The sequence below is a fragment of the Excalfactoria chinensis genome, chromosome 7 (genome assembly GCF_039878825.1).
Source record: "Excalfactoria chinensis isolate bCotChi1 chromosome 7, bCotChi1.hap2, whole genome shotgun sequence".
NCBI classification, from domain to species: Eukaryota; Metazoa; Chordata; class Aves; order Galliformes; family Phasianidae; genus Excalfactoria; species Excalfactoria chinensis.
In genome coordinates this window covers 24,380,288-24,395,696 of record NC_092831.1, presented here as the reverse complement: position 1 = coordinate 24,395,696, position 15,409 = coordinate 24,380,288, and the positions used below count along the sequence as shown (strand labels likewise).

Below are 15,409 nucleotides of genomic sequence, written 5' to 3'. Positions count from 1 at the left end.
TACAAATCAAAAGACACTTCCTGTTCTTTCTTATTTTGCTGCAGAAAAGACAGCCCTAGAACTTCTTCCCTTCTCTGTTCCCTCTTTCACAGCCATACATTCCTTTATTTAACCACTGAACAGTAAAAAATGTAAACTAACTCAAAGGAGATTTCAACAACAAAGAAAGCAATGCTAAAGCAACACTACCTTCCCAAAAGAAGCCAAACGAACAAGCAAGTTATCCTAGAATGCCAAATGTTATTGTTACATTCATATGTTAAAAAAAATAACTATATCAAGTCATTACACACACTGCTTTTTATTACTACAATTGGAATGTTATCAAGTCAGCTAATATAAAGAAAAATGTTTTGCATGTCAAGGTTAATGAAACAGTTCTATTCTTGTAGTGAACATGACCACACTGAATTGCAGCCAAAGCATTCCTGCAACTCCTGCTGAGAAGCAAAAGCCAAATCTTCCAACAGTATATAGCAGGTGATGGAAGACAAAGGAACATACACACCAAAAACAAGTATCTGTGAAAGTGAACTTTTTCAATCACAATTACCGCTTGCTGTGTACCTCACACCTCTATTATTTTCAGCCACTAGTATCCCCACAGAAGCCTACATAATGCTTATTTTCCCTCTCATGTAAGAAACAGAATCATTTCAAAAAATAGGCAAACACAATCCTAATAACAGATACTCAGATACTACTAAATCATCATAAGCAGTCCTGTATCTGACCATCAGCTATAGAGAGCAACAACTTCCAGAAACGAACATGGGAGAAACAGAACAAAACCAGAACCCCACATGTATCTCCTGGATGTTTGTTAAACTTGGGGTAAGGGTTGAGAGGGGATGCTGGAGAACATCTCTCAGAAGATGATACATATCAAAGAAGTCAGAACACTGACCATAACAGTTCACACATGATCTTCGTTTGGCCTTAAGCCAAGCTGGACACTTGCTCCTTGTCAGCCCTGTATCTCCATACAAAGCAGAACTAGCTGCTAGTTCAGTATATGCTTACATGCTTTGTGCCTACGTATACATGAATAGTGCTAAATTTCATAGCATTATTTCAAATTTTCATTTCAGTTTGAAATGACCAATTTTAAAAATGCCTACATGCATGGAGGCTGTCCATATCATCCTTACCACACAGTGTAGAAATAACATATGCTTAATTGAATTCTACCTTTGGCAGAAACTATGGGTGCTATGTACATGAAATAACCATACAAAAAAGAACTGGGAATCAATAAAACTTTACAAATGCACAGTCATAACATTAAAGTGTACACATCCAGGTAGATCTCCAGTGGCTTTTTTAACTCTCTTTCTTCAGAGGGAAAAAAAAATAAAAGAACTATCCTCTATTTGTTAGTTAGGGAGTACAAAAATGTCATATACACTCTTGAAGCAAGTGCTGTACTTGTATTTCATTAAATGTTTGTTAGAGGCTTCTTTAAAAATCGAAGCTTGCTGTCTATACTTCAGATGAAGTTAAAAAATATTTTCCACTGAAATCACTAACACTTTCAGGTTGATGCACAGTTGGATTCAGCCAAGTAAGTGGTTTCAATTTCTTAATGCATATCCTAGTCAGTGCTCAGAATTTTAATTGCTATAATTCCATACTTATTAAAACAAACCAAACTGATCAATGTGACCCAGCCATCAGAATACTGCTAGCAACCTAACTAGATAAAAGGACCTGCCATCTCTTTTGTAAACATCTCTGCAAAAATGCTATTTTGGTAGCTTCCTGGAAAACTTATCAATGAATCACATGCTCATCCTTCCTGAAACATTGCTTTTCAACAGGCAGATGCAAACTAACAACACAACATCCAGACTTTCCAGCATTCTGCTTCTTAAATTACAGTTTCAAATCCTCATTACAGAAATTTGATGAACTGATACAGATCTAATAGAGGACACCATCACTAGAGAGCTCTTAAGTTTCAGGTATTCATAATTGTTTTTTTCAAGTTACTTTCATTGTTAGAAATATTACAAGATAATAGAAATATTACAAGAAAAAATCTTAAAAATGTATGCCTTCAATACAAGAATGAGGTAAACAGCCTACTTAATTGCCCTGAAATGTATTTATACCAACTGCAAGAAAATAGAGATTGAAAGCACAGGCAACGCAGACAGAAAGTAGAGGAGCAGAAACAAATATTGAGCTTATTTAGCCTGGTTGAAAAGCATTACATACTAGTTGTCGGATGCACATTTCCTTTTTGTTCCCTCAATTCCTCCTTACCAACCTTCCTCCAAATAAATCCATATAGCCTGGCTCTATCAGTACAGACTGCCAAATGCCTTCGTACATCTGAGGTATCACACTGACTCTGTCTGCACATCTAGTCTGGTTGTATCACATGTGGGTGGGAACTGGAAGCGGTGGAAAAAAGAACAACATGCCCATGAGCCTTGGAATTAATGAGATCTAGCTTTCCATGCATTTATTCTACTACTCTCCTTTGTCATTTGTCCATCATAGGTACGTTAAGACAAGTGGTGGAAATGCACGTAAAGACAACAAATTAATTTCAATATTTTCTACATAGTATTCTTAGCCAACAAGCATAAGAAATGAAATACAATCAGCTGCAGGCTTTAGTGCGTGCCTATTGTTACAGCGAAGATAAAAGTCCCAATAAATGCTAACAAAATAAATACTTTTAAAACAGAAAGTACATGAAAGGTAACCTAAAATTCACACTGTTTTAAGAATTATTTCATAGTGTCTGATGTATTTTAGCCACGTTCTCATTGCCAGACGACAATAACTCTGAAACATAACAAAAAAGGAATGTTTTCAACAGCTCACAGTTGAAGATTACTTTCAATAACAACAACAGTAAGAACAATAATACAGGGGTGCAGCTCCATGCAGCATTTTTTCACTGGGTGGCCAACAGGAAAAAAGCTATTACTGCATTTTACTCAGAAGCTCAGAATGCAACGCTATAATTAAAACGCTGATGGAAGCCAGTCACCTTGCCCTGAAGTCCATACAGAACCGGAGACACAACTGATATTTCGCCAAGCTTTGCCTTCTGTGAGCAGTGACACAGCCGCCGCCACCCCTAACCCCCCCATGCGGAGCCCATGTGGGTAAAAGCACTGTTACCACGGAACGAACTTGGCGGCACGCTGAAGGTCACGCCACGCACCGCCTGCGGTCACTGCCATCGCCGCAGCAAAGGATTGACATCCAACCAGCCAGATACGTACATTCTGGACGCCAATGATACGTACATCCTGAAAGCATAGAGCTTGGCATCGTATATATATCTACGTTACCGCCCGAAAAAGGTCTTTGCCAATCTCACTGTAAGAACAGACGAGGGCTGCCGCTTGCCTCCCGCTCGGATCGGAACAGCACGGAACAGCGCAGCACAGTGTAGTGCAGCCCACCCGCAGCCACAGGCCCACAGCCGGGGCCCGGCCATGCCCCTGTCAGCTCTCGTGCTCCACGGCCACAACACGCACCCACTGCACCTCAGCAGCTTGCACTGAGAACTCACAGAGCGCCCCCAAAGCGGCACAGCCACCCCCAAATCGGCGCCGAGCAACGTCTTACCCGAGCTCCCTCCAGCGCTCCGCCTCCCCGCCGCCACCGCCCTGCGCCCAGGGCTGACAGGCAGCCGTCCGCCCTACAATCAGCCGGAGACCGAGGAAGCGCGGCGATGACTTCCGCTCGGCCGTCGGGGAACTACAGGCCCCGGCACGCCGCGCGGCGCGGCTGGGCCACCCGCCGCCAGGGGCCGGCACCGCGGCGCAACGGGCCGCTCGTTGCTGAGGCCCCGCCAACCCTCGCAGCTCCGCGGGGTTCCGGGCTCGCGGCGGCGGCGGCGGGTACGAGCGTGCACTTCCTCACCCCCGTGGGGCTTCCCGGCAGCACTGGGGACCGAGGGGCTCCGAACCGGCCGTGCCTCCAAGAGTGGGTGTCGGGGAGCCTGGCGGGCCGGGAGCGGGGAAGCGCTGTCCCGGCCGCCGTGGGGCTGAGGGAGGTGGGGGCGAGTGGGCGCTGCCGAGGAAAGGTACGAGCTGGAGGGAGCTGAGCTAAGGGAGGCTGGGGGCGCTTTCTCGCGTACCGCTCCTTTTGTCAAGGACTCCGAGTCGGTACCTGTCAGAGATCACCTAACTCGAACCTCTTCAGCCACTCAAACCCTCAAGTAAGAGCTACAGCCCCGCGTCAGCAGAACAGCAATAACACCGGTGGTACCTTCCTTTAGGCCTCTACAGCTCACGTCTTTCTGGAAATCGATAGAACTTGCATCCAAAGCTTTATCTGGGTTGCGATGATGGTCAGCTCGGCTGTGCACCGCTGTCACAATCTGCAGTAGAAAGAAAGGCTTAGGTTAGGTACTTGACCCAAAGCTATAATGAAAATGGACACAATGTTAAACAGTGGAATTTAAAGAATTAAATGCTGCTGTCTGGTGGTACTCCTGCACAGCTCCAAACAAGCTCTCCAACGATTTTACTTCAGCACGCCCGAGCGACTAAGACAAAGTCACCTTAGCTTTTGTGGCTTAGTGTCCCAAGCAACAGAGTAACTAATTTTGTATACAAAATGAAACAATGTTTCTTTTCCAGGTATAACAAGGATACTGTAGCTGTTATAGAAGTGGCCATGTCTTGAGGTATCTGCATTTTTTTCCTACCCTGCCACAGACCTCTTCCGTGAAGTGGGTAAGTCAAGCCCTGACCGCCTAACGGAGCCAAATATCTATTAAGGATCTCTCCATTTTTCATGGAGATTTTGGATAATTTCAAAGGAATTGTAGCATGTCTTCAAGCGTTTTGTTTAGGATAAGAATAGTAAGGATTACTGGTAGCTTAGATATTTGGCAGGAGGTGGCTGGTTGCTCACTTTCCAGTGATGCCTGGATTAAAGAGCATACATAATTTTAATGAAGGATATAATCAAGTTTAGGTCCTTAATTTACAAAACTATTGAGTTTGGATGTAGTAGTTCACCTTCTGAAGTTAACTTTCAAGCAGTAATTACACACAAACATAGAACAACCCCCATGGCTGATTTTCTGTCAGCTGTCAAGTAGGATTAATTCAACACAGTAGAAGACTTCCCTGTGGATGATCAGGTAGCTTGAAGTGAGGTAGTCCCACATTATGCTAGAAGCTGCATTTTAGTCATAACCTTATTATTATTGATTATTAGACATGACCATCTCTCTTTGTCCTCACTGTGTAAGCTTCCAACATGTTAGGCAGAAAGAAGTCTGCTGGAAGACTTGCAGTGGTTCTGATCTGTGAGGGAGTTTGAGTGCTGATTCTGTGACCAGTGATTTGGAAAAGATCAGTTGTTTCCCCTCTTTTTCTTATTCAGGTTCCCTACAATAGTATTTATTCTTTCAGTTGTGAAATGTAAAGTGCAGTAGCTTCTGGCTGGGGTTTGTGAGCTAGTTCAGCTGCACACAGCTGTGCTTCTTTAAAATAAGTTTTGTTTTGTTTTGTTTTTTTTCTTTCTTATGAACTGCTAATGATGCACAAATCCAATTCTGTTTTATGTTCTGCACTTATGCAGTTGACTTACAATTAAATTGTTTGTTCAGAAACAGTAATAAAATCTCTAAAACCATGAATTAAAAAGGAAATCTTTAAGTTGGAATGTACGTGGCATGTACTTGGTTATGGAATTTGTCATCCATAGGCTGCTTAAAGGCTTAATAGAAAAGCAGGCCTTCCCAGCACTGTAGAAGTTCCAGTGCATGACATAACTAAGAGTAATGTGTCGATGTTCTGAGTTATTAAAATACTTACTTTTGTCATGGGTTCATGTACAATCTTACACTGCTACTTTGATTGTTCTAGGATCAATGGGTGTATATGACTTTTCACCTCATCTAAAGCGGTTCCATGTCGTGTTTGGTAAGTTAATATTTGGGAATCCTTGATAGTTGTACCTTGTTAACCAGTGATACCTTAAAGTGAAACAGTTCTGGTGACATTTTTTGTTTAGGGGGATTTCCACAGTTCTGAGTTGTCGAAACTTCCTTGTATTGAATTTGATGGAAGACTGTTTAGTTCCCAGCCTACTATATGCTCTATGCTGTTTTTTAACCTCCTGCATGTCTGACGTGTAGCTGAAATCTTTCTGCATTACTGCTTGTTAGGGTTACTCATGTTTTTTTCCCACTGCCTTGTTTAATAAATTACAGCAAGACCAGTAACAACTCACTTGTTTCTCAAGGACTGTTCCTGTATTCTACGTACACCAGTTGAGTCAATCCAACCAGAAAAGCAATCTCAGAGCAGCAGCCATGAATCCCTGGTAAGTAAAGAAAAAAAAACCAAAAACAACCACATTAAAAAAGCATTAACTTGCAAAGTTCAATACAAAGTTGCACATGTGGGGAAAACAAAACAAACAAACAAACATTAATTAGCAAGCACTTAATAAGATTCTAAGAGGAAAAATAACAAGAGTATTTTGGGGTTTGCACTTCAGAAGATGACGGCAGTTGACTAAATATTACCCATAATCTTCTACTAGTTTAAAAACAAAACAAAAGACCCAGTAGCTTATTTAAGTTAGTCTCAGTGTACTGGCAGAAGCACCAGCTTGAATATTCTGACTTCAGTACTTAATCATGGCATTCCAGTTAATGCTATTAACGTATTAACTTTAAACAAATATGCACACAGTAATTCTTAATAAGAACTCTGTTTTTCTCCACTGTTAGGCTGATTCTGAGCTAGCCTGGATTCCCCCATCTAAAGGAGGGAATGAAATGATATTTTGCTCTTCTGATGTCTCTCACTATGAACTCCAGGTGGAAATAGGTAACACAACAGTGCCTTAAAAATATTTCTGGTTCTTGCAGACGCATTCTCCCTGTAGCTATTGCTAACTGCAGCAAATATTAAGTTTGGAAAATGTATTCTTGGCTGACTAAAACTATTCTTGTCTCTACTATCCTCTATTCTTGAGAAAAATACAGATCATCTTGTTTCAGTTAGCGTGTGCTTTAAAATATAAGACAAATTAACAGTTATCTGAACTTTTGATGTTTGTGCACTTGGACATAATTTGCCTAAAATCTGTGGCATGCGAACAATAAATACAACATTAAGTAACATTATAACCTGTCATTTGGCCACTTGATTTGATTGTCTTAATGATGGCTACACTGAATTTCATTGTGCAAGCTTTGAATCATAGAGTTGTTTGATTTGGAAGGGACATTTAAAGGTCACCCAGTCCATCTTCACTGCAATGATCAGGGACACCTATACCTATATCAGGTTGCTCAGAGCCCCATCCAACCTGACCTTGAATGTGTCCAAGGACAGAGCATCCACCACCTCTCTGGGCAACCTGTGCCACTGCCTCATTGCTCCTGATTTAAAAAAACAAACAAAAAACAAACAAACAAACAAAACCCTTCTTCCTTATGTCCAATCAAAATCTCCCCTTTTAAGTTTGAAACCATTTCCCCTTTTCCTATCACAGTAGACCTGCTAAAGAGTCTGTCCCCTTCTTTCCTTCCTGTAGCCCTCCCTTAGATATTGAAAGGCTGCTATTGAGTCTCCCTGGAGCTTTCTATTCTCCAGGCAGAACTGCAGCTCTCTTGGCCTGTCCTTGCAGAGGAGGTGTTCCATCTCTTGGACCATTTTTGTGGCCCTCCTCTGGACGCTTCCTAGCAGGTTCACATCTCTCCTGTTTATTCTAATGTTTGTGCTCAAGGGGCTGTTAACGTAGATACATTACTGACGCTGACAAATGTTTAAATGTCCTTTGTTACTCTAAAAATAGCAGAACCAAGCTCTAAGTAATTTGTGGATATATTTCACCCCAACTACTTAAGTTGTTGGTGTGCTTAAAGACAAGACCATGCTGTTATCCACTGCAATTTCAGAACTGCAAAGTTCTCTAACTATAAAGAAAGTTATATGGCGACTTCCTACATTTTCCAATATTCAAGTATCGACTTCTGGTTTCAGGAAGGAGATTCAACAACTTAACTTCAATCTACCTTGCACGGCATACCCCTACAGGCATGCAAGTTGCCGTAAGGATCACAGACCTAGAAAGCTGCTCAGAAGAGCATCTGAAAGCCTTACAGGTAAAGCAGCAGTACTTCCAAAGCCACTTTTGAGCACGTAAGGGTTTAGTAAACTAGGGTAGCCTTCATGCTTTTACTGGGTGATTGAATTCAAATTTTCTCATCGAAGGAATAGAAAAAGCAAGTATGAATTTGAAAGATTGCTTTCTAAAGAAACTGTTGACAAGTGTTTTAGGAATACTCACGGAACTTTACAACTCTTCCTTTGAAACACATTCTGTGCTCTGCATTTAGCAGCATAACTTACGACTAAACAAACTAGACTTCAGAAAAATGCAATCACTTACAAGCTATTTGGATATCTATTGCAGCTCTGCACATCACATGCAATTTAGTATAAATACACTGGACATTTTTTTTCTACTGACACAATTAATGCTCTTAGTAAGGCAGTTGCTTTGTGATTAATACATACATTTTCATTTAATTCCACAGAATGAGGTGGTTTTGTCCCACTTTTTCCAGCATCCCAACATAATGACGCTTTGGACAGTGTTTACAGCTGGTAGTTGGCTTTGGGTCATTTCTCCATTCATGGCCTATGGTAAGAACTGGTAACTGCAATTTTGGAATAAGGAAAAGGACTGATGAAATGTAGGCTATGCAGTTGACAAGTGTTACTTTTTTTCTTTAAGAATCTCCTGTCTCATAGAGAAGGAGGTGGCAGGGGGGAAAAGAAAGAAAAAAACCCCAACAGACACACTTTGACAAACAACTTGTTTAGATAAGTCTTCTGTATATCATCTTCCTCCCCAGAAAAGATTGACATTTGATATGCATTAAATTTCACTTCGTCCTAATGCCCACAAAGTATGGAGTAATAAGGGAGAGATGCATTTGACCTTACACAATAGAAAACTTGTCGGTTTCAGTGCAGGTTTGGCATAGGCTTTCAGTTAGCAAGCATGACATAAGTGCAATCCTTGTGATTGATGGATGCTTCAGTTGCATCCATGTAAGTGCTCCTGATGCACCATGGTCAATATAAAGGTGAGAATACCTCTTTTGACAAACGTATACAATGAAAGAGGCATAGAAAACAAGTTTAAGGTAGCTTGTTTGGCTTAGGATATTTTTTCCCCCTGCTCCCAGGTTCTGCTAGACACCTGCTGAAGACTTACTTTCCTGAAGGAATGAGTGAAGCTTTGATAGGAAACATTCTGTTTGGTGCAATCAGAGGGTTAAATTACATGCACCAGAATGGCTACATTCACAGGTAAAACAATGTCAATGCCATAGGCAAGAATCAAATTACAGCATCTATTTTATTAGAAATTAAGTTTCACTTCAAAACGTATATTCTGTTCAACTCTTGTCTCCTTTCCTTTTTCTATATATTCCTTATGGCAGATGCAGATACAGTGCAGAAGCAGGTTTTTGTTTGTTTTTGAATAATACAGCAGGATAGCTAAATTCTTCCTTACTTTACCCTCTTTGCAGGGATGGAAAAATCCTTCTTTGATGTCTGGTAGCCAGTTTTTCTTGCCAACCATCTCTCAGGGTGTATTAAATAGACAGCTCATGCTAAGTGAAGACCACCCATGAAAACAATCTGCTAAACAGAACTGTGTGTAAACCCCTCAATAGAAATTAATGAAAGATTTTCATATTTGTACTTTAATAGTGCTTTGAGAAATTTGTCTAACTAAAATTTACCACTTTTTGCTACAGGAATATTAAAGCCAGCCACATTCTGATTTCGGGGGATGGACTGGTTTCTCTGTCTGGCTTAAACAACCTCTACAGTTTAGTTAACAATGGACAAAAGTCAAAGGTGGTGTATGACTTCCCTCAGTTTAGTACATCTGTGCTTCCTTGGCTGAGCCCTGAACTACTGAGACAGGTCAGTGTAAAATACACCTCATTCTTATTATTCCAAGTTAACAGGAAGTACTTGACTTATATCTGTTTGTAGAAGTGCAATAGAAGCTGTTGAACTGCAGCTTAAAAACAAAACAACAAAAAAACCCAGATGAACTGAATTTGCAGTTTCCCTAAAGAGAATAGGTTTTAAAGCTGTGGTGGTGCTGACAATTCAGTCTCTGCCTGATTGTCTTCCTGTAAACTAGAGCAGATCCTGTCTTCAGTGCAATATCACATTTCCGGAAAAAAGCCTGTTTCAGTTTGTTAGTTGCCTCAATCCTGTGTAGATTACAGAATTTTAGAACTGTGTCTTGACACTGGTATTTGTGTTTCTGTTTGCACTCATCAATGGCTTCTGTGGTCCAGTAAAGTTTTATTTCTCCCACAGGATTTGTCTGGGTATAATATGAAGTCTGATATCTACAGCGTAGGAATAACAGCATGTGAATTAGCCAATGGACATGTTCCATTTCAAGATATGCCTCGCACTCAGGTATGATGCTAAACTCCATTTCTACTTCAAAGGACACCAAGATATTTTTTTCTTTTTTTAAATAAAGCATTACTGAGATAAACCAGTGCTTTTACTGATGAAATGGTGTCCGCTTTTAGTTATTTCAAACATGCGTGGTTCTTGGTAAAGTAAATAATCCTTTCTTGTAGATTCACAGCATAGCCTGAATGGTCTGTGGGTGGCACACTGCTTGTAGATGTGCTCTTCCTTTCTATTAGATGCTGCTGCAGAAGCTGAAAGGTCCCACATACTATCCTTGGGATATAAATGCCTTCCCCCATGGGGAATCCAGAATGAAGAATTCCCAATCAGGTGTTGATTCTGGAATTAGCGAGAGTATGACACGCACAATGACGAGTGAAAGACTACAAAATCCTGTTTCCAAAACATTTTCCCCTGCATTCTACAACTTGGTAGAACTTTGCTTGCAACAGGACCCTGAGAAAAGGTAATGCTCTGGTGAAAACTAATTTTGTGTCATTTTAGTCTTAGATTAAGTCAAGCCCATAGTTTAGGATACAGTTAATTAGTTACAATCAGAATTTCAGACCAGAATTACTACACAGAACCTTACACTTACCTTTGGTCTTGTCAAATAAGACAGTTCTTCAAGAACAAAGAGACCATGCTTTTAAAGTTTTGTTTGACTCCCTCTAGGCCTGAATTATTTACTGTATGAATCTATCTTGGATTGCAGTTAGACAAGTAAAATTAATTTTAAACATGCACTTTGTCCAAGAAAAAAAAAAGGCAAAGTTAAGTATATACTTTCAGTATGATGCCTTTTCTGAATGAGACATAAAATCCCTTGTTAAGCAAAAAAGTAAAACAATAAAAAATAAAGTTTCAAAGTAAACTCATCTCTTTAGTAGTGCCATCATTACAAACTGTGACACAGAAAGTAGGAATTCTTTGCTGCCTTTCTCATGAATCATGTTTGATCACATGCATTAATAACAACACAGCTTAAGCTGTTTTGTCAGACTAGCCCCTTTCCCAAGAGCAGTGATTTAACTTTGCAAAATATAATTGTATTGTTCATTTTATGATGCAGGCCATCAGCAAGCAGCTTGCTTTCTCATACGTTCTTCAAACAGGTGAGTTCACTAAATTTTTATCAAATGACACAGCTACAGAAACAATCAAAGTACTAAAGTTGGATTACAAAATATTTAGGTCAGCTGGAAGCAAAAACCATCATGTAACAGCTCATCTACTTCAGACAACTTTTATAAAAGGACACATAATTAGAATAATCTATTTTCCCTTTGGTAATGCTGGTTTAACTTAGGTCAGCTTAACTTATGAGAAAATTGGTGAATATTTGGGATTTCAAGGAGAAGAATTCCATAGCTAATGCAATAAGTCCTGAAAGATGAATTCAATTTTCTGTAGAGAGAGGAAAGCTAAATCTTTTCAATACTGTAACACGCAAGAAGATGGCTCTATGACTTTTATATGTTTTTAATTAAGTCAGGCACAATGTTGTGCAATCTTTTTTGAAGCCCTCTTTTGATTAACTTTTCTTTTCCACAGGTAAAAGAACAAACACAGAACTCGCTACTTTCCCTCTTACCACCCCCTGTTCAAAACAACAGATCAGAGTTCTTGGCACTGCCCTCAGCAGCAGCTGGGGCTGAACTTGGATATATTGCTGCAACTCAGCACGATACAGACTGGGAATTCTAAGCAGATACCAAACAATCATACCTCTCCTGTGTTTCAAAGAAGGAAAATGTGATTTCTACTTGCTGCTTTAGTTTGTATGGTTAACATACAGTTAGATGCGGTATACTTGAAAATGCAGTTAAAGTGACTATGTTTCATTAACTTCATCATACATTTGTATCAGGAAATACAGAATGCCTCATTTTTCAGATCACAAGCAAAACTGCATGTAGGAACAACTGAATTCTTATCTCCCTCTTTTGAAATATTTCATAACAAATGTGAGGGTTCCTGCTGTATTTTTACTTTTTACTGCACTTTTTAGCTCATATTACTGCAGTCCAAGTGCCTTTCTGAATTTAGGCTTTGTCTTTTGTCTACAGTTTTTCTCCACTATTCTATTTATCTTTCACTGTTGCCTACATTATCTTAGTGAGGAGGAATCTTCCATTTTCAAGCCTAAATTTGAAACTGCAGAAATGAGTTTCTTATACAAACATTTCTCATTCCTGCCTCCCAAATGGTGTGTTGTCCAGTTGACATGCTGTTAGTGTTTGCCCTGAATTAGCTATCCATCAAGTCTTTCCTGCAGTTTCAATGCTGCATGTTGACCAAAGAAGCCAGTTGAAAATGCTCTTGCATTTTTCTGTGTTCTTAGTACAGATTTGTGCTTTTGCATCTCCACTTACTGTTGCATCATCTTAGCAAGCAATTCGAGAACCTCTTACAATGTAAAGCAAGTCTTAAGTTATAACACCTATGGGTTAATTTTGAAGAGCCGTTAAATGATCTGAAGTCACTGTATATGTTTTTGTTTATACTGTGTACCCGTCCCCCACCAAGTATTATCTGAATCTAATATTGTTTCCTTAAAAGTTACAAATCACATTAAGCTTCACCAGTGTTGCTGCTTGCAAACATCTTCTGCAGTTGGATTCCCATGATTTGATTCAGCCAGAGCACAAAGTCACAAGAATCCGAGCAGTTGTCTCTTCCCTGATCAAAACTGCTCTTATGCCCACAAAATCACCAACTTCTCATCTCACACACTACACTGAGCAACTCAAGCGGCATTTTTTCTTAAATAAAAAAAATTAAAACTGCAACCTCATTATGTTCTAGAAAAAGCTGTGTCCCGAGCCACTCCTACTTGCTGATATATGTTCTGACAGTAGTGAAAATGTATAGATAGCAAATGGATACATTTCAGTTTTTCAACACGCAGAAATTCCACCAGCAACCAGCCCTGCAAGTGCTACTGCTTTGCAAGCAGCTTCTCTTCAAAGCCTTGAATGCCAAATGACTGGAAGGTACAACCGATTCTAAATAATCACACTGAAGTGTTAACAAAATACTTGACGCTACTCATTATGCTGTGAAGGGAAATCATAGTTCAAAACGAAATAGGTAAAACTAAGCTTAAGAGCCTCTCAATAAACTTGCCCTGTCTGCCTCCATGTATTTCTGTAATTCTTGTACTCCTGTTTTCACCACAATTCAATCATACTAACAGCTTCTTGTTACTGCAAGAAACATTTCAGAAACATCAGTCATTAGTTAAGAAAACAGTTGTCTAAACTACTCAGTTACTCTTGTTAATCATACAGATATTAGCTTGTGGGCTTGTCAGAGAAGACATCAGTCTCACACAAACCCCATAATGTTCTCGACCCCTACCCACTGCAAATCTTGATTGTTTTAAACTATGTAGCACCTACAAGTATTTTAAAGTAACATGTCAAATAAAGTCAAATAAGTGGAAATAGGTCTGAAACTGCACATTAGAGATGTCTGAATCAACATTAGTTCACTGTTGTTTCTTTGTTTTTAAGAAAGCATGGTGCCAAACCTTTCAGGCAGCTTAAAGTGTTTGCAAGTGTTTACTAGTGTTTGCAAAGCTCTACTGGAAATAATGGCACTGTGTAAAAATGAACCTGAATACTAATAACAAAGTGAAGTAAAGCAGAGACTAACTTAAACAGCCAAATATTCCCACAGAGTTACTATGCTGCTAGCTAGCTCTTTCTGTAGAAAAAACAAAATTGCTTTTTTTCCAAACACTGGGCCAGTTCATGCAGTGACAAATTATCAAACCACGTCCCATTTTCTCAAAAAGCTCATGAAACCTCATGGTTAGAATGACTGAATTTTCAAAGATGTTTTCAAACAAAAGCAATTAAGAGGCACTGTGACGTCTAGAGATGACTAAAGTAACCAGAAGGATTTGATGCTGGTCTCTGGATTAAGTTTACAGAGAGATTTGTTGCAGTTCTGCTCATTCACCAGCTGCGATACTTTCTTCTAAGGAATAATGTAAAATGTGTTAGCACAGAAATGTGCATCAGTTAACACAGAAAACATGTAACCATCATAGTGCTGAAGAAGTTTCAACTGCCTGGCATTGAAAAATCAAGTTCTCAGAAACTGAAGTACATTCTACTGAAAATTAGATGCAGAGCTATGAAGAGGTTTTTGCACACAATTTGTGTTCTCAAAATCTGACATATGTGATCTGCATTGTTAAAATGCAGGTTAATGGACTTCCTATTCCAAGCTGACACACTTCTAAGCACAACAAAGCTCTAATTTGTCAGAACATGCATGTATTAACCCTTACTCACACCAATTATGTGTTATTAGCACATGGACTAGTGCTGAAGTCAGACTTAAAATTTTCAGAGAATCTTGTGTTGGAGCTCTGTGTGGGACATTGTAAACATTGTCATACATTTGCAAAACGTTCTCCTGCCCTCTGGAACAGAAATTAATAGATGCATTACTTCTGCAAGTTTGACATTTGTAGCAATAGAACACAAGGTGGTGGGGTTTTTTGTTTGTTTGTTGTTTGGTTTTTGCTGCCATCTTTCTCCTTTTTAGCATTTAACGCTATGTAATGTAATTTAAAACTTGTCACAAAAGAAAACCTGTGTTACGTAACATCATCCTGAATATATCCATGCTATTGTGTTTCCTACTGTCTCGGTCTGATGACAGATGCAGAAGTTTGTGAATGTCTGAATGAATGAACATAGGATAAAAATGTGATACAGTCACAACAAACTTGATGTTTTTTCTATATGAAGTACTTCAATAAATATCCATTGGAGACATGACTGTTTCTTCCAATTGATATCAATTTACAAAAGCAAGCATTAAAAAACATCACCTTGTTTTACCTTACATCTCCCTTCTCCCTACCCTCTTTTTCTACTCAAAAATGCTGTAAGCAATTTTTAGCCCGTGCAATCACGCAAAAA

The 15,409-nt window shown here is 39.5% G+C and overlaps 2 protein-coding genes across 8 annotated transcripts in view; one reads left to right on the top strand and one right to left on the bottom strand.

Moving 5' to 3' along the window:
- The window catches only part of TRAK2 (trafficking kinesin protein 2), a 39,943-nt gene that overhangs the window by 23,413 nt on the left and 1,121 nt on the right, over positions 1–15,409 (bottom strand). Inside the window, exons 1-3 of one of the 4 annotated variants that reach the window (XM_072341350.1) lie at positions 8,523–8,665; positions 6,220–6,309; positions 4,240–4,351 (exon numbers count right to left, since the gene is read on the bottom strand). The gene's annotated coding sequence lies outside the window, so the exon portion shown is untranslated. Of the gene's footprint in view, positions 1–3,594; positions 3,729–4,239; positions 4,352–6,219; positions 6,310–8,522; positions 8,666–15,409 lie in introns of those variants that run through there. The other 3 variants (XM_072341348.1, XM_072341347.1, XM_072341346.1) reach the window with 3 other exon arrangements.
- Positions 3,735–15,260, top strand: STRADB (STE20 related adaptor beta). Of its 4 annotated transcripts, none has more exons than XM_072341352.1 (13): positions 3,735–3,869; positions 4,614–4,709; positions 5,853–5,909; positions 6,232–6,312; positions 6,725–6,824; positions 7,986–8,107; positions 8,543–8,651; positions 9,200–9,323; positions 9,779–9,950; positions 10,359–10,463; positions 10,703–10,932; positions 11,539–11,581; positions 12,021–15,260. In XM_072341352.1, exons 3-13 carry the CDS (start codon positions 5,898–5,900, stop codon positions 12,171–12,173), a joined length of 1,251 nt encoding a protein of 416 aa, XP_072197453.1. In that variant the 5' UTR covers positions 3,735–3,869; positions 4,614–4,709; positions 5,853–5,897; the 3' UTR covers positions 12,174–15,260. The 4 variants fall into 4 exon arrangements, with proteins under 4 accessions (XP_072197453.1, XP_072197452.1, XP_072197455.1 ...); XM_072341351.1 differs by having other exon boundaries at positions 6,200–6,312; positions 12,021–13,620; XM_072341354.1 differs by having other exon boundaries at positions 6,200–6,312; positions 13,275–13,488.